At 36.3% G+C, this 19,113-nt stretch overlaps 1 protein-coding gene across 7 annotated transcripts in view; it reads right to left on the bottom strand.

Annotated features, from left to right (window-relative positions):
• The window catches only part of ANKS1B (ankyrin repeat and sterile alpha motif domain containing 1B), a 1,294,913-nt gene that overhangs the window by 726,626 nt on the left and 549,174 nt on the right, over positions 1–19,113 (bottom strand). For all 7 annotated transcript variants that reach the window (XM_028830273.2, XM_028830270.2, XM_028830269.2 and 4 more), the window contains exon 11: positions 4,428–4,564. In XM_028830273.2, coding sequence (XP_028686106.1) covers positions 4,428–4,564 — 137 coding nt within the window. The remainder of the gene's footprint in view (positions 1–4,427; positions 4,565–19,113) is intronic.

The following is a 19,113-nucleotide window of genomic DNA, read 5'->3' on the forward strand; positions in this document are numbered from 1 at the left end:
ATTGGCAATAACCACAGAAAAAGGTACTCATCATCATTAGTCACCAGAAAAAATGCAAATTAAAACCATAATGAGAAATCATTTCACACCCAGAAGAATGGCTAAAATAAAAAAGTTTAAAAGGCAAGAATGTGGAGAAATGAAAATTCTCACACATTGCTATTGGTGACTATAAAATGGAACAACTTTTTTGGAAAGCTGTTGGGAAGCTTTTTATAAAGTTAGCTATTCATTTACCATGTGACCCAACAATACCATTTTCATTTATCTATATGAAAACATATGTTTATAAAAAAGACTTATATATGTATATTCATAGCATATTCATGCATAATGGTAAACAACAAGAAACAATGCAAGGATCAATCAACAGGAGAATTAATGAATAAATTGTAGTATATTAATCCAATGGTAAACCACTCATCAGGAAAGAAACAACATGGATTAATTTCAAAACCATTATGTTGAGTGAAAGAAATCCAAACAGTGATACGCACAAAGAAAACATACTCACTGTAGGATTACATTTATATAAAGTCCAAGAATAGCCAATCCTAATATATGATGATAAAAATCTGGACATTCTTGCCCCTGAGGCAGGAAGGAGGGCAACTAATTTGAAAGGGGCATGAGGAAACTTTCTGGGGTGATGGCAATGCTTTATATTTTGTTTTGAGTGGTGTTATACCTACGTAAATAATCAAAGTTCATTAAGCTACATACTTAAGATCTGTGTATTTGATTCTTCAATTGTGGAAAAAAGATGCTTCACCAGGGAATATTTAAAAACAAGTAACATATAACTATTCAGTAAAAAGAAGATAACTGGAATGTCAATAGACCTACCTAATATATATTTCAAAGATTTTTTTTCAAGTACTTAAGTATAAGTAAGTAGAAAAATTCAGCCTTGTGGGTTAATATACTGGAGAGAAACAAAGAGAAAAGAGTAACATACAACCATTTCAGTCACTCTGAATTTAAAACAGACTGTTTCACAATCTAGAGGATTTTAAGACGTGAAATAACTGAAAGAAACAAAGGTGAAAAAGATCAAACACAGGATGCAGAACTAACAGCTGTGACTTAGTTAATACACATGCTGAATAAAAACAAAGTCAGCAAAGCACTGGGAAGCCAGCAGCTTCCAAGTGACTAACTAAGCAGAAACACATGCAATGTGTTATCAGCCCTATCTCATATTGAAAGCAAGGACTCTTTGGTTACAATGGATGCTCTTCTTTCACAGGTAGAGTTACAAGAAAATAAACCAGATAAAGGTATACAAGAGGCAGAGGAAAAGGAACCTAAATTCGCTACATCTAAGCAGTATCTATTTTCAGTGAATGAGATGAAAGTTCTGCCTTTACCTCGCCTACTCAATATCATTCTTTCCACAATAAAAGACTGAACACATCAGCTAATGGTCAAAGAACTGTAAAATCATGAATAAGGGTCACATTTATATTTTTATTTTCAAGGTTCAACACAGGTTCTAAAAGTGAAATTATCATTTCAACCATATTATTAATTTTTAATAAATTTTTAAAAAGGTCTTGAATACCCATAAATCAATCTAACTTCACACTTTTTGCATTTCCAGATAGAAAGCCAGAATTAGGCTGGGTGCAGTGGCTCACGTCTATAATCCCAGCACTTTGGGAGGTTGAGGTGGGTGGATTACGAGGTCAGGAAATTGAGACCATCCTGACTAACACGGTGAAACCCTGTCTCTACTAAAAATACAAAAAAATTAGTCGGGCATGGTGGTGGGTGCCTGTAGTGCCAGCTATTTGAGAGGCTGAGGCAGGACTATGGTGTGAACCCGGGAGGCGGAGTTTGTAGTGAGCCGAGATCACGCCACTGCACTCCAGCCTGGGTGACAGAGCAAGACTCTGCCTCAAAAAAAAAAAAAAAAAAAAAAAAAGGCAGAATTAACAAATATGTTAGAATATTAAACCTGTGATTAAAATATAGGCTTTTATATAAGCTCACCAATAATTATCTTTTCTTTGGAACAGTTGCTCTCAACCATTTTCCATCCCTGACACACCTGTGATTTGTCAGAACACAGCAGGAGTCTCCTGTTCTATCCAACCATCCATCCTCCATGCACATCCTCTAGTCTCCAAATTCTTTCCTGAAACCTCATGTCCTACTTGAATACTCTCTCATAAGTATTTCCATGTGAATATTCTACTCCTTCCTTTCTACAATGAATGAAGAGGCCCTGAAGGTCATAACTCATATGGAGAAATAAGTCATGCACCAATGTCTCCAGAGTGGAAGAAAGAGTAGCCTAATTGAGGTTATATTCTTTCTGCAATTATATATAGAGAAAGAAAATACATAGATATATAGCTGTTATTGTTGTATTATATAAATACAGGCTGCATTGGTTCTAATTTAAATACCATCATCCCGAGTTACTTAACTTTCTCACTTATTTGTTTTTCTCCTTAAAGCATTGTTATAACATTTGAGAAAGGTGGAGTCAGTTAATAAGATACGCATTTAAGTATTGACAGCACCAATGAATTGGGTCAAGATGGAATTTCTGGCTTGAATTCTACCTCTAGGTTTCTTCAAAGATTACCAGGTGAACCTAAACTCAATTAAAATATGTAGAGAATGATTTATGAAATAATGCCTCAGTTATTCAGATAATGGATCTATAGAAAAGAATCTGTTTTTCATTCATTGAATGACCAAGTGCATTTACATTAGAGAATTTACATTGGTATAAAAACAAATATATTTAGTAATGACTTTTATTAACATATATAGGACAATGTCTTACCTAAATAGCTTGAAAATGTTAGAAATGCACTAGAAACACAATAACCCCAGAAAAATCTTCATATAAGAGAACCAATGCCAACAAACATGACAGATAGCATCTAAATCTGGGTTTAGTGAGGTTTATCTTGAAGCAAATAGACCCGATCAAATTTCCTTGAAAAACAGGACTTTTTGTAATGAGATGAAGGTGTCACTATGTTACCCAGACTGGTATAGAACTCCTGGGCTCCAGTGATTCTCTGCCTTAGCTTCCCGAGTAGCTAGGAACACAAGCGTGTGCCACTGTGCCTAGTAGAAGAGGACATTTTTGAAAACATTCTTCTCCACCACATATTGAGGCACTGTGTCAAATGTTACCTGTGCCTAAATGCCCCTGAAACTGCATATTCCATACTCCTAAAGATGTGTCAAATTATACAAACTCATGAGGATTTTTTTAACCTCTGAGCAGGACTGGAAGAGGCAAATATACTAAAGTAAAAAAAAAAAAAGAAACTCCAAATCAGCTGGACGATGTAGCCCCTTTGGAGTGCCAGTGACCTTATCTATAACACTGAAACACAAATTGCACTTGAATTGATGAAGGATATAGGAAACAATTTATATTAAAGTGTTCTATAAACTGCAATGGATATCCAAAATTTAAGTGCCATTTTATTAATGAGGATGAAGATTATAATAAAAATGATCTAAAATAACTTATGTTAAAGAAGGAAAAATATTAAACCAATCATTTTCATTTAGACCTAAATAGTGTTAAAAATCATATTTGCCCTATCATTTGGCTCAAAGGATTTATTCATACTCTATATCTAAGTAGATGATGAATGGTATTGATTGAATCCAAAGTCCCCCTGTCTTGGATTTTATGAGGCCCATTCACAATGAGCCAGGTTGAGAACACCACCAATTTCATGTTCTGGGTCCATCTGTTGGCAAAAATATAATGCAAACAGCTTTATAAGTGCTATTTTCAATGAAATATCACAGAACAGCTTGTCCCAATGATATTTCTAAAGCTTGCCTGCAAACCGCCTACTAGAAAATCCAACTGAAAGAGAAGGGAGAAAAGAGAGAAATCCATACAGGAAAGTGACAGGAATGGAAAAAAGAACAAAGGATAAAGAGAGACTAGCTACCAGAGGAAAACAAAGAGCAATGTTAAACGCAGACAATATTCACTGAAACTATAAAGATAGAGAAGATAGAGAAATAGAAAAATCACCGGAGTCGGAATACAGAGAAATAATCACAAACCATGCAGCATTGTCCAGAAGAATGAAGACAAAAAGATCAGGAAACACCAGAAAATATGTAACAGCTCAATAATTGGAGCATAATTATTAAAATGTTGTGAGAGAAAAATGATGTAAAATAGCTATTTTTCTAAGTCTCACTACTTCATGCAATAGGCACAATTCATTTTTCCAAAAACTAATGCAGATTTCAGTGTTTATCACCAACTTCAAAGGAAGCGAACATCCTCTTCTAACTCCCTTCTTTTAATTTAGAAGTCCATTGACATACCACATAAAATAGTCCAGGCTTGCAATATAAGTGATGTACATGCATTGATTCAAATCAAAACACATTATAGGGAAAATAACATCATTCTGGGCACTTACCTGGGGTCGAATGACTTTTACAATATTTTTGAGGGCAGTATCAGGGGATGGAGGTGAACAATCAGGTGTTGGGCCTGTTGAGCTGTTTCTATGGTTACTAGTTCCTGGAGTAGTAATTGCTACCTCAGAGGCATTATCTGCAAATAAAAATAGAACTGCCATGAACCTAATCACTCCATTTACCTTTTAAGACTTGAAATTAATTTTCTGAACATAAATTGAGATTTCAACTTTCAAAACTGGTATCAATTACAAGATCATAATGAGGAATATGCTCAGTGGTATATTTTAAAGATAATATTTATTGAATGCTTTGTTTCCTTCTAAAATGGTAACTATCATCCTCTCGAATGTTGTTCTGAGACAAGAGTATTATTATTCAATTCATAATGATAGATTATCCAGCATAGCTCTTAAGACTGCTACTACTATATGAATAACTAAAACCTTACCTTAACTAAAAAGAATACAATTTTATGATATGATTGGGCTAAAGCTTTCCCAATAATCTTGTAAATGAGTATTAATAGTTATTAAAGTCAGAGTTTTATGTCTCCTTGATGCATAAAACCCAAAGTCAAGCCTCCTCAAATGACTTTTCCTAGAAATCCCACAAACTATAGAAAAGCATCCTAGCGAATGAAGCTTGATGAAAAACCGAAATTTGTGCAAAATGATTTTATGATGTAGATAAATATAAAATTATCACCCCTTGATAAGTATAGCATCCTATGTGGTCAAAGCTAAATGAATAAAATTTCAGAATCTAAATTAATCTTCTCTTATGTTCATTATTTAGGAGGGAGGGAATAAAGGAAAGATGACTTGAAAATCAACAACATGTATAACATTTTCTTCTTAAATTCATATTAAAGCAAAATAACATCAAAGATACCATTTTAGAATGTTTAAAATACTTGGAAAAGGATGAAAATTATTCTATAAATAACTTCTGGTAGCACCTAGAAAAGTTATTTTATTTTAACAACAATTTGGCAAACTTCAATAGCTTTTTATGAAAACTGCTGCAAGCTCAAATCTGCAAAAAAGAAAAAAAAAGGTTTACTTCTCTGTTGTTTTTAATTAGTTCGCAATAATTTTCTTTCCTAGACAGTTAGCTGAACTGATTGCAAAAGAGACTGAGACTGAATTTTTTATAGACCAGGAAGTTTCTCTGTTCCTGATCGCTGTCTACAATCCCCAGTGAAGTACAGGAATTTATCAAGGCATCTTTTCCCCATAAAACACAAAGGGATGAATTATCATACAACTCTACCTACATATAAAAATATAATTCACTGAGGAATCCAGACAAAGGCCCATAAAACAAAAAATTCAAGTATGACATATAGAATTACTTGGATGACTCATAAAATAAATCTTAAAAGTGTCCAGAGCACACTCTTCTAAGATTTAATAGAAAAGGTGGGATTTGAATTGGCATCACAGAAGAGATGGGGTGGTCTTCTGAGTAGAATAGAAAAGTATGAGTCAATATTGAAACACACAAAACATTAGTCAGCAAGATGCTCTGATTCTCTCCAATCTATCCCTTCCTTCTTTCGTTCATCTAAAAACCACATATGTAAAAACACTTATTTGGGGCAACTATGAGTCAAACATTATGTTATATTCTAAAGATTAACTAGGAAGAATCTGTGGCCAGGGACTGGAGGGAGGTAGGGATGAACAGGCTAAGCACTGAGGATTTTCAGGGCAGTAAAACTATTCTATTTAATGGTATAATAGTGAGTATACATCATCATTATATATTTGTCCAACTCATGGAATACATAAATCAAGAATTAACCTATATAAACTATAAACGTTGGGTGATAATGATGTGTCCATGTAGGTTCATCAATTATAACAAAGGTATCACTTTTGTGCAGAATGTTGATAGCAGAGGAAGCTTTGTGTATGGGAATATATGAACTTTGTAATTTCTGCTCAATTTTGCTGTAAATCTAAGAAGTTCTAAAAATAAAATCTCTGAATTTTTTTCAAAAGAATCCCTGCCCTTGAGAAGTATACTGTTGGGTTTTTTTCCTTTTATTTTTTGAGACAGGGTCTCACTACCATTACCCAGGCTGGACTGCAGTAGTATGAACACAGCTCACTACAGCCTCAACTTCCCAGGCTCAAATAATCGTCCCATCTCAGCCTCCTGAGTAGCTGGGACTACAGGTGCACATTACTACAACTGGCTAATTTTTTGCATTTTTAGCAGGAGTGGGGTTTCGCCATATTGCCCAGGCTGGTCTTGAACTCCTGAGCTCTAGTGATCCACCCACCTCAACCTCCTAGAGTGCTGGGATTATAGCCATGAACCACTGCAACCAGCCCAGAAGTGTACTCTTAAATGTGGCATCAGACATGTAAACAAATTAAAATGCAATATAACTTGAGAATTTATAACAGATAAAGGAAGCATGATGAAAAAAAAAAACAGGGTGGGGTGGGGGAGCAATCAGACTATGGCTTGGACAGAAGATAGCTGTGAAAGGCTTCAGTTTTCAGGCAAGAAAGCTGGGACGAAACATAAGATATTAGGGCATGAAGGTAGGAAGAGCACAGCTGAAGCTGTTATTTCATATTACAAAAAAATTAAAGATAAGTTTAAATGAGTTAAAGGAAGTTTTATTAGAATATAAGCATGTTTAATTCTGTAGGCAGTGAGAAATACTGAAGACTGAGCAGGGAGTGACATCATAATAGTAATAGATAATTTTTATTGAGCATTTACTATGTGCAGACAGCCATGTTAAATTCTTTTACTTATTGAATCTCATTTAATACCCAAATTAACTTACAAAATACGTTCTACTATCACCATCCCTATTTTACAGAGAAATTCATCTCAAAGATATATCGTCAGTTACTGGCAGAAAAGGATTCAAATTTCAGATTGATGCCATGTTACCCTTCGGCTGGTTAGCATGTCATAGTAGGTATGCAAAAGATATGCATAGGTATGATTGGGTTCATAGAAACACAGCCTGAATTAGACTGGCATAGTTAAGGTAAAAGCACACTCTACTTCAAAATATAGTTGAACCAACTTCCAGAAACTTAAAAAGTAGAACATAAACACTATGAAACATAAACAATAAAAACAAAAAAAAATGTCAACCACAAAAACATCTTTAGGGTATGCCTTTGAGTACTATATAGTATAATATTTAATATTTGGAAGCAGGAAGATATGTTAAGACTAGAGACTCAAGCTAGAGGTCATGATGTTAGCATTTTGGAGTTGATGATAAGTGATTAGATTCTGGACATGTGTTGAAATGTCCAGAATTGTTGAAATAGACCAAGAATTTTTTTTGATGGCTCCTGAATAGACAAAGCAACCTTGAACAAAAAGAACAAAACTGAGTATATTATACTACCTGACTTCAAAATATACTACAAAGCTATAATAATCAAAACAAATTGATGCTGGCATAGAAACAGACATATCAGCCAATGGAAAAGAACAGAAATCCCAGAAATAAATACACATATTTCTGGTTAATTTATTTCAAAGGTGCCAACAACACACAATGGGGAAAGGGCAGCCTCTTCAATAAATGGCATTGGGACACTGGACATTCACATGCAGAAGAATAAAATTAGACCTTCATCTCACACTACATACAAAAACTAACTCAAAATGGATTAAAGCTGGGTGCAATGGTACATGCCTGTACTTCCAGCTACTTGAGAAACTGAGGCAGGAAGTTTTCTTGAGCCCAGGAGTTTAATTACGGCCAGCCTGGGAAACATAGGGAGACCCCTCTCTTAAAAATTTTTTTCTTAATTAATTAAAGACTTAAGTGTAAAATTGAAGTGGCAAACCTATTAGAAGAAAACACAGAGAAAAACCTCCACAACATTGGTTTGGGCAATGATTTTTGGCTATGACCTCAAAAGCACAGGCAAGAGCAAAAATAGACAAATGGGATTATGTCAAACTAAAAAGCTCTGCACAGTGAAGGAATCAATGAACAGAGTGAAGAAACAACTTATGAAATAGGAGAAAATATTTGTAAACCATACCTCTGATAATGAGTTAACATCCAAAATATATGGAACCCAAACAACTCATAGTGAGAAAACAATAACCTGATTTAAAAATGGGCAAAGGATCTGAATAGACATTTCTCAAAAGAGGACATACAAATGGCCAACAGGTATATGAAAAAATCCCTAACAACACTAATCATCAGAGAAATGCAAATCAGAATTACAATGAGATATCATCTCATCCCAGTGAAAATGGCTTTTATAAAAAAAAGACAGGCAATAACAGATGCTGGCAAGGGTGTGGAGAAAGGGGAACCTTTGTACACTGTTAATGGGAAGGTAAATTAGTAGAGCCATTAGAGACAATAGTATGGAGTTCCTCAAAAACGAAATATAGAATTACTACATAATCCAGCAATCCCACTGCTGGGTATATATCCAAAGGAAGTGAATCATTATGTAGAAGAGATATCTCCACTCCCATGTTATTAAAGCATTATTCAGTAGCCAAGACAAGGAATTAACTTGTGTCCATTAACAGATAAATGGATAAATGGAAAGAAAATGTAATATATACATACAGTGGAATACTATGCTGCCTTAAAAAGAAGGAAATTCTGTTATCAGTATAGATGAACCTGGAGGACCTTGTAAGTGAAATAAGCTAGGCACAGAAAGACAAATGCCACATGATCTCACTTATATATGAAATATAAACAAAGTCAAACTCATACAAGCAGAGAATAGAATGGTGGTTACCAGGGACTGGGGAGATGTTGGTCAAAGGACACGAAATATCAATTAGAAGGAATAAGTTCAAGAGGTTTATCATACAATATGGTGACTATAGTTAATAACAATGTACTGTATTCTTTGAAAGAGTAGATCTTAAGTGTTCTCACCAGAAAAAAAAAATGCTAAGTATGTGAGGTAATGCATATGCTAATCAGTTCAATTTAGCTATTCCACAATGTATACACATTTTAAAACATCTTGTACACAATAAGTACATATAATTTTTATTTGTCTATTTAAAAATAATTAAATTTTTAAAAATTATTGATTGATGTGCTGGATATAGGGAGAGAAAGAGAGAAATCAAGAATGACTCTAAGGCTTCTGGTCTGAGGAACTAAAAGGATAGAGCTGCCATCAGCAGAAATGGGACAGACTATAGGAGGAGCATAAATTCTCTACCACATAACTTCCAATATTGCCTCCCCATTCTCTCTTTCTCTTCTTTTGGACTCTATTGAAGTAATGCTAGGCAGAGTTTATTCTTTTAACCATTTATTCCCTCTTTTCATTCTGTCTCTCTGTTGCATTTTTAATAGTTTCTTCTATTTATTTTCTAGTTTATTGGTTTTCTTCAGCTGTGTCAAGGCTGCTCTCAAACCATTTTCTTAATTTTAGTAGATTTTTCCGTTCTAAAATTTCTATTTGGTTCTTACTCAATCAAGTACATGATGTCACTAGTTTGTATTTTTTAGTTCCTAAAAATATTTTCAAGCTTACTTTTATATTAAAATGGCAAGTACAGTTGGCTTTGGTTTTTTATTTTATTTTATTTTATTTTTTATTTTTATTTTTGTTTTGAGACAAAGTCTCGCTCTGTCGCCCAGGCGGGAGTGCAGTGGCGGAATCTCAGCTCACTGCAAGCTCCGCCTCCCGGGTTTACACCATTCTCCTGCCTCAGCCTCCCAAGTAGCTGGGACTACAGGCGCCCGCCACCTCACCCGGGTAGTTTTTTTGTACTTTTTTAGTAGAGACGGGGTTTCACCGTGTTCGCCAGGATGGTCTTGATCTCCTGACCTCGTAATCCGCCCGTCTCGGCCTCCCAAAGTGCTGGGATTACAGGCTTGAGCCACCGCGCCCGGCCGGCTTTGGTTTTTTAATATGGTAATTCCAGTATCTAAAGTCTTGATGGGTCCATTTCTGGATTTGTGGTTCTGACTCATGCTATCCTGTTCCACTGTTAGTTTCATCATCAATTCTGTGTTGCTTATTATTCAACTTGTTGTTACAAGATATACATTTAAATATAACTAAGTCTTTGTCTTTTAATAAATGTTAATTTTTAAAAACATCAAAACTTACATCCTAATACCAAATGTTGAAGTCTGTGAACAACTTACCTGTGTAACACTAGATCATTTATTTAATCTTTCAGGATTTCAATTTTCTTAACCATAAAAATGCAAATGATTATCATCTTCTATCATTTATGTGTGCAGATAAAACAAGAGAAAAATAACTTGTATGTTTTCAGGTACATAGTAGGGGTTTTCAATATATGAGTTTTCCTTTTCCATTATCAAAAGAAATATCATCAGAATTAAAATAAAATATGGAAGATCAAAGAAACCCAGAGGGAAAACAAGAAAATAAATAGCTATCCTTTTTAGACAACACATCTTGCATGAGATTTGAGAGCAGCATCTTTTAGCTATTAACACAAATTGGTAGGGACAGAATATAGTTCCAGAAATAGAAGATGATCCTTTGAGGAATTGTATTGTTCAAAGTTATCCAGAGAAACAGGACCAATAGGATATATCTCTATCTCTAGCTAGCTATCTATCTAGAAAGAGATTTACTATAAGGCATTAGCTTATATGATTAATGGAGACTAAGAAGTCCAAAGATCTGCAGTTGCTAAGCTGGAGGTGCAAGAGAGCCTTTGTGTAGTTCCATTGTAAATCTGAAGGCCTGAGAACCAAGGAAGTTGATGGTGTAAATTCTAATCCAAAGGTTGACAGACTCGAAGTCAAGAGCCAACATTTCAGTCCAAGTCTGAAGGCCTGGAAAAACCAATGTTCCAGTTCAAGAGGTCAGGCAGGAGAAATTCCCCTTTACTCGGCCTTTTTGTTCAATTCAGGTCTTTAATTTATTGAATAAGGCCAACAATAGTGGGTGGATGATTTTCTCTACTCAGTATGCCATTCAAATATTAATCTCACCCAAAAACACCTTCACAGATACATCCCAAATAATGTTTAGCCAAATGTGTGGGCACCTCACAGACTAGTTAGGTTGAACTTATAAAATTAAACACAACAGGAATGATTCATTGCAAGGGCTGGTCTTGTTAACTGCTTTTGCATTAAAGCCAGAAGAACATGCTGGGAACTCCCTGCAGCCTGTAAGCCAAGAGTTTCTTGAATGTTTTTTTCTGAGTATATTAATACATAGTATAAGACAGTGAATAATCAAGTACTAAATTATTTAGAAAAGACTAAGTATCTTCATCTTCTGAATCCATGAGCTATACCATTACCCTGATAATTTGATTTTATACTATCTTGCATTGTTCATTAACTCTTCCAGACTAGGTAATATTTTTGCTTGAAGTCATATTTCTCTCTCCATAGCTCTTAGCTTAATGCAATCCTTTTAAAGTAATAAATGAAATAAAGTAGACAAAGCAAAACCTGTGTCAGTGGAAACCAACACAATTGTATTTAATAATACGAAGAAAGCTGGTCTGGCTTTTATAATAAATCCATGATCCTTTCAGAGAAAATCCAAATGAGAAGCGTATTCTAGAAGATATATAAGAGTCTTAAGAAGCTGGTTTATTCCCAAAATATCCTTGATAATATAATTTACAAAAATACCAATTATCCAGTGGACTTGGTAAAATAGGAGCCTATGACCAAGACAGTTTTACATGCTCAACCTACATTTCACACATGCAGTTACAAAATATTGCTGATAAAAAGGAAATGAGGCACATAAAACTGTTTAGGGAAAACTGCAAAATATACTTGCAATTTCAGATTGAAATAACAGACCTATCTTCTAGTCAGATTCCCTTACTACATATTAGATTATTCATTATGAATGTCAGTTTACTTTATAATAACAACCTTAGAAAAAATACTTACAGTTTTTTTATCTTTTAGAAGAAAAATATTCTATGACTATAATTCATGTGCAACATTATAGTCTAGTATTTTAACATCATTACCCAGCATGTGTCAGTTTAAGTATACCAGGGATTCTGATAGATGCTTTTCAGCTGAAAAATAGGACTGAGATTACTTCTGACTGGGAATTCAGGAAAGGTGTCATGGAAGAGGCAAGAGTTATGAAGGCCTCTGACAGATTAGTAAAATTCAGGCATGAAGAAATGGCTGGGAAGGGCATTCCAAGAGTTGGAAGTAGGTTGAGCAAAATGTAGAGAGATGGGAAAGAGGCACATTTGTGGAATAAAAATAAAATATAATATTCATGCAGGAAACGCTAAGAAATGGAGGAGTCATATACAAAGACTTTGGGCTTCGAAATCAGAAAAACCTAAGCTGAAATTCTGGTGTATTTAACTTCAGTTTCATCTTCTGTAAAACAGTGCCTTTCACATAGTGTTATAAAGACAAATGAGGCATGTACACATACATGTGTGTGTGTTTGTGTATGTGTGTGTGTTTAATACATTGCCCAACACATAGTAAGTACTCAATAAAATTATCTATTACTATTATTATCAGATATATGAATATAATCATAATAGCAAATAAAACTAGATAGGTGGCTTGATGCGTTATTATGGAAAATCCTAAGTGCATCACTAAGTAATCATCAAATATAAGTATTTAATAAATCCTAATCTAACAATTAATGAAGCACAATTTTTATTTTTTATCGTTAAGTCAAGCGTTGACAATTTTTTTCTGTAAAGGGCCAGAAGGTAAATATTGTGAGCTCTGTAAGGCTACATGATCTTTGTTGTAACTACTCTACTCTCTTCGGGTAGCAAGAAAGCAGCCACAGAAAATATATAAGCAAATGGGTGTGTCTGTATTCCAAGAAAATTTTATTTACAAAAACAAGCAGTAGACAAGATTAAGTTTGTTGGCTATAACTTGTGAATCCCTGTCTTAAGTACTTCCTATGGAAATGTTTTCCCTCTTACGCAGAGACCTAGAAGAATGTTATATTATACATTTTCATTTCCATATTCATATTATATATTAACATTCTCACTGTGTAATTAAAAACTAAGGTTTTCAATATAAAGCTAGAAATTTATCATGTATACAAAAAATGGCATTATATCTGACACTAGGGCAGTCCTTTGTACACAGCAAGTGTTCAATATGTGCTCATTGAATAGATAAATAAATAAGACCAATGAAATCTTTACATTTTAAAGTAACTTTGTTTTAGTGATTGCACATGACTACCACTTCTGGGAGAGACAGTACAAAAATCATGAGTAAAATAGCCCAAGTATCCTGTTTCAGTATTTTCAGTGAGAAAGTGCTCACTATGTACCACTTGAGAAGTTAATGTTTAACAGTAATTTAAGAGAATTAGTTAGTATTCCAAATAATTAACACATTTTACTTTCTCTTAGTGAAGGTTTGTTAAAAATGAACAATTCTCTTAAATATACTGAGCTTGAACTTCCATTACTATCACCAACAATAGTGTTAAATATTCAAGTCGTAATCAGCCAGCAACTTTACCAGATGAAATGTGTGGTAGACAGCCTCTAGGATGGTCCCAATTGAGCCCCACCTCATGGTATTCACACCTTTGTGAAATTTTGTCCCCTAGGGTGTAAGGTGTGAGTTGAACTCGTTGAATTGCTTCTTTTTTTTTTTTTTTCACCATGTAAGACCCACATTTATTTTTCTTATATTCCAGAGAATAAAAGCTTGATCTTTCATGACTATATAGCAACTGTGGAAAGATAGCAGTATAAAGTGAAATGACAGGCTAATGGAGTCACCTTGAGCTGGGACTCTTCTGCTGGGGACATAGTTATTTAGCTGTAAGAAGTATCTTTTAGTTTAGAGGTAATATATCTCCTCTTAAGTAACTTTTGCTTTCAGCAAACCATGAGAGTGAAAAATAATCCAAAAGGTTTGAAAGCCAAGCAATATGTCAAACTGAATCCTGGAGTTAATTCCTTAGTATCCAGCTCAAAGAAAGATGCCATCGTTTCATATCTGAATCACCAGAATAACATCCTCTATTCTTGGCCACATTTAACACATGAACACCTTATTCTTTCACTTTTTCTTCTTTTTTTCCTTTAGAACTTTTGAAAATTTTCAAACCCACAGAAAAACTGAAAGAATAGATAGTACAATAGATATTTACATTCTCTTCTGGATCCACTAATTTTTAATATTTAGTACATTCTCTCTCTCTGTCTCTCTCTCTCCTGAATTATTTAGAATTTAGTTGCAGACTTAATGACACTTCTTCCCTAAGTAGTTCATCATTTGTTTTTAAGAGCTAGAGCATTCTCTTATACAATGACAATACAATTATTATATTATGAAAATTTATCACTGACAGAATATTGTCATTTAGTACACAGTTTATATTCAAATTTTGCTAGTTGTCTCTCTTTTTTTTTTTTTTAATAATCTTTTGGGACCACCATTGTACATGTGGTCCTTTTTTTTTTTTTATACTTTAAGTTCTAGGGTACATGTGCATAACATGCAAGTTTGTTACATATGTATACTTGTGCCATGTTGGTGTGCTGCACCCATCAACTCGTCAGCACCCATCAGCTCGTCATTTACATCAGGTATAACCCCATCAAAAAGTGGGCAAAGGATATGAACAGACATTTCTCAAAAGAAGACATGCATACAGCCAACAGACACATGAAAAAATGCTCATCATCACTGGCCATCAGAGAAATGCAAATCAAAACCACAATGAGATACCATCTCACACCAGTTAGAATGGCGATCATTAAAAAGTCAGGAAACAGCAGGTGCTGGAGAGGATGTGGAGAAACAGGAACACTTTTACACTGTTGGTGGGATTGTAAACTAGTTCAACCATTATGGAAAACAGTATGGCGATTCCTCAAGGATCTAGAACTAGATGTACCATATGACCCAGCCATCCCATTACTGGGTTTATACCCAAAGGATTATAAATCATGCTGCTATAAAGACACATGCACACGTATGTTCATTGCAGCACTATTCACAATAGCAAAGACTTGGAATCAACCCAAATGTCCATCAGTGACAGACTGGATTAAGAAAATGTGGCACATATACACCATGGAATACTATGCAGCCATAAAAAAGGATGAGTTTGTGTCCTTTGTAGGGACATGGATGCAGCTGGAAACCATCATTCTCAGCAAACTATCGCAAGAACAGAAAACCAAACACCACATGTTCTCATCATAGGTGGGAACTGAACAATGAGATCACTTGGACTCAGGAAGGGGAACATCACACACAGGGGCCTATTATGGGGAGGGGGGATGGGGGAGGGGGGAGGGATTGCATTGGGAGTTATACCTGATGTAAATGACGAGCTGAATTGCTTCTAATAAAGAAGAGATGAGGCCGGGTGTGGTGGCTCACGCCTATAATCCCAGCACTCTGGGAGACTGAGGCGGGCGAATCACAAAGTCAGGAGATCAAGACCATCCTGGCTAACACGGTGAAGCCCCGTCTCTACTAAAAATACAAAAAATTAGCAGGGCGTGGTGGCGGGCGCCTATAGTCCCAGCTATGCGAGAGTTGAGCCAGGAGAATGGTATGAATCCGGGAGGCGGAGCTTGCAGTGAGCCGAGATTGCACCACCGCACTCCAGCCTGGGTGACAGAGCAAGACTCCATCTCAAAAAATAAAAATAAAAATAAAAAAATAATAAAAAAAGAAGAGATGAGATGTACTTCTGGGAATAGGTTATAAAAAAAAAGACTGTGGCTTCTTTCTTGTATGTGTCCTCCTTCTCAGATCACTTGCACTGAGGAAAGCAAGTAACCACATTGTGAACAACCTATGCAAAGGCCTACATGGCATGGTAAGGAGCTGAGGCCCTGATTTCAACAGCCCACCAGAAACTGAACCTTGTTAACAGCCACATGAGCTAGCTTGGAAGCAAATCCTTCAGCCCCAGTCAAGCCTTGAAAAGATTACAGTTCCAGCCAACAGCTTGCCTACAACCTCCTGGGAAATCCTGAGTCAGAGGCATCCCGCTAAGTCTCTCATAGTTTCCTCACCCTGTGAGATAATTAATGTTTGTTATTTTTGGCCATGAGTAGCAATAGAAAACTAATATTGTAAATGTTTGGTTAACGTTTATAACATGGCCAACATGTTTGTGCTACAATGGTGCCTAGACTTTCAGTCTTGTTTTGAAGGAGCTGACTACTTAATGGAAAACACAGAAGGGCAAATATAATTACAAAATTGTGTTATTTATGCTACAAATTCAGCAATATGGGAACATAGAAGAATGAGCCACTATCCAAATGAGGGGGCCAGAGCAGAAAGTTAGGTTATGGGCAGAAAGAGAAAGTGAAGGAAAAAAATGTAATAGCCTTGAGGAATGAGTGCCATCAAGAACTCAAAGAGGGAGAAGCATTCCAAGCAAAGAAAACGGAATATGCAACAGGGCAGAAGCATGAACGAGCATTATGCCTTTGGGAAACTATAAATAGTTCAGCTTGGCTGAAGCACAGGATATGTGTGGAAAAGTGAATGGAGATGATGTTGGCAAGATAAAGTATTCAGATGAAAGATGGAAAGGTGTATAAAAAGAAAACAAAATTGCCTTTGTAAAAGATTAAATTTTTCTATTTAGGAAAAAAAGTCAGCCACATTGCATTTCTAAAATTACTTTCCTTGAGGCTATGATCAAATGCTACTTTAATCTATAAAAAGAATAGACCACAAGGCTATAGTCACTTTAAAATTCTCTACATGCAAGAGGCCACATCTGTGCGCTAAAGAGTAGAATGATTGACTAGCAGCTTCAAGCCGATAAGACCTTTGGTCTTATCTACACCAGAGAAGTTCTAGCAGAGTCAACAACTGGAAGAGTTAGAGGACATCTAGAAGTCCAAGATCTCAATTCAACCATAAAAAGCAGCATAATGAACAGATGGTTGGGAGAGTGTGCTCTCTCCCACCTTTCCCTTACTTTTGTTTCCTTCTCTTTCTCAACCCATGGCAGGGAGATGGTCTTTTAGCATAATAATTCATCAGAGGTACGCTATAATTGGTGAGCAATATTAGTAGAAATGTTTGCTTGTCTTATAAATTCTCTACTCTGAAGAATCTCAAGAATTTATGAGAAATGCAGGAGGCTTGTAGAGTTTTACCTTCTTCCTCCCAGGATGATGCCAACAATGACAATTTCCTGGCCTTGGCTAGCAAGACTGAACCAGAATCCTGGAGAACTGCACAGTTAAGAAAATGAAAGAGAAAGGGAGGCCATAGGAGATGGGTTCCCTCCCAATGCTTACTTTTATGGACTAATGTTAAGCAATGAAGAAAGTAAAAATTAAAGAAAGAAAATATTTTGCATCACATTGGTAATCTGTGGATTCTCTGTTTTACTAATGCACTTGTGCTTCAATTCTTATTTTGGCTCTTCAGGCTCTCCTGGTTTTGAGTCCCATTTTAGGTTCTATGCTTTCCATTTTGTCTTAACAACCAATTCTTTTCTCTGGCTTTACTCTTAGTGGTCCCTGTATTCATCTTCTGTATCTTTCTGTTCATTCCAAAATTATATAAACACCCAACCTGACCAAGACAACACCCCAGCACTAGCCTGCCAGGCCAGAACCCCTACTAAGTGGTCACTGACTCTCTATGAACGGAAGTTAGAAAATGAACCTGCTGAGAGTAAAATGGGGAAATGGTGGCTAGGAGGAAGGACTAACTTGCAGCTCTAACTCAGACAGACAGAGCAGCATGTGGAGACCCACATCATGAACTTTTGCTCCAAGAACTACCATAGGAACATACCAGGAAAGCCGAGGAAATCCACAGACCATTGAAGGAGTGAATTGCCACTGCAGGCTCTGTGGGGTAGCCAAGAAACTGTGAGTCAGCTTGCTTTCTCAGCTGGGAGGCTTGTAGCCTGGGGCAAGTTCTTAGCCCTGCTCATAGGCTGCCTGGAAATAAACGTGGTGCTGTTGGCAGGGCACAGTGGGAGTGAGACTGGCCTTTTGGGCTGTGGGCTGTGTGGGAGTTGGGTGAGGTCTGTGGCTGCTGGCTTTCCCCCACTTTCCTGGCGACCTGTGTGACTCAGCAGAGGCAGCCATAATCCCCATGGGATATAACTCCACTGACCTGGTAACCACACCCCAACCCCCAACAGCAGCCACAGCAAGCCCTGCCTAAGGAGAATCTGAGCTCAGACACACCTAGCCCTGTCCCCACTTGATGGTCATTATCTACTGGCCCTGGTAGCTGAAGACAAAGGACATAATCTTTTGGGAACTCTATGGCCCCACTCACTGCCTGATCCTCCCTATACTACTGCAGCTGATGTGCTATTGACAGCACCACCACCTGGCATGAGGACAACTAATACAAAACCCAGTGCACTTAACAAAAATACAACCAACGACCCTCACAGAGTCCACTTCACTCTCCTGCTACCTCTACCAAAGCAGGTGCTGGTATGGTATCCACAGCTGAGAGACCTGAAGATGGGTCAAATCACAGAATTCTTTGCAGACACTCCCAGTACCAGCCTGGAGCCCAGTAGCTCCACTGGGAGGCTAGATTCAGAAGAAAAATAACAATCACTTCAGCTCTCAGGAAGCTCCATCCCTAGGGGGAAGGGCAGTGCACCACATCAAGAGAGTACCCAACGAGACAAAGAATCTTAACGGCAGCCCTTGAGACTGAGATCTTCCCTATGACATAGTATACCCAAATGAGAA

This window comes from Macaca mulatta, chromosome 11 (genome assembly GCF_049350105.2).
Source record: "Macaca mulatta isolate MMU2019108-1 chromosome 11, T2T-MMU8v2.0, whole genome shotgun sequence".
Classification (NCBI taxonomy): domain Eukaryota; kingdom Metazoa; phylum Chordata; class Mammalia; order Primates; family Cercopithecidae; genus Macaca; species Macaca mulatta.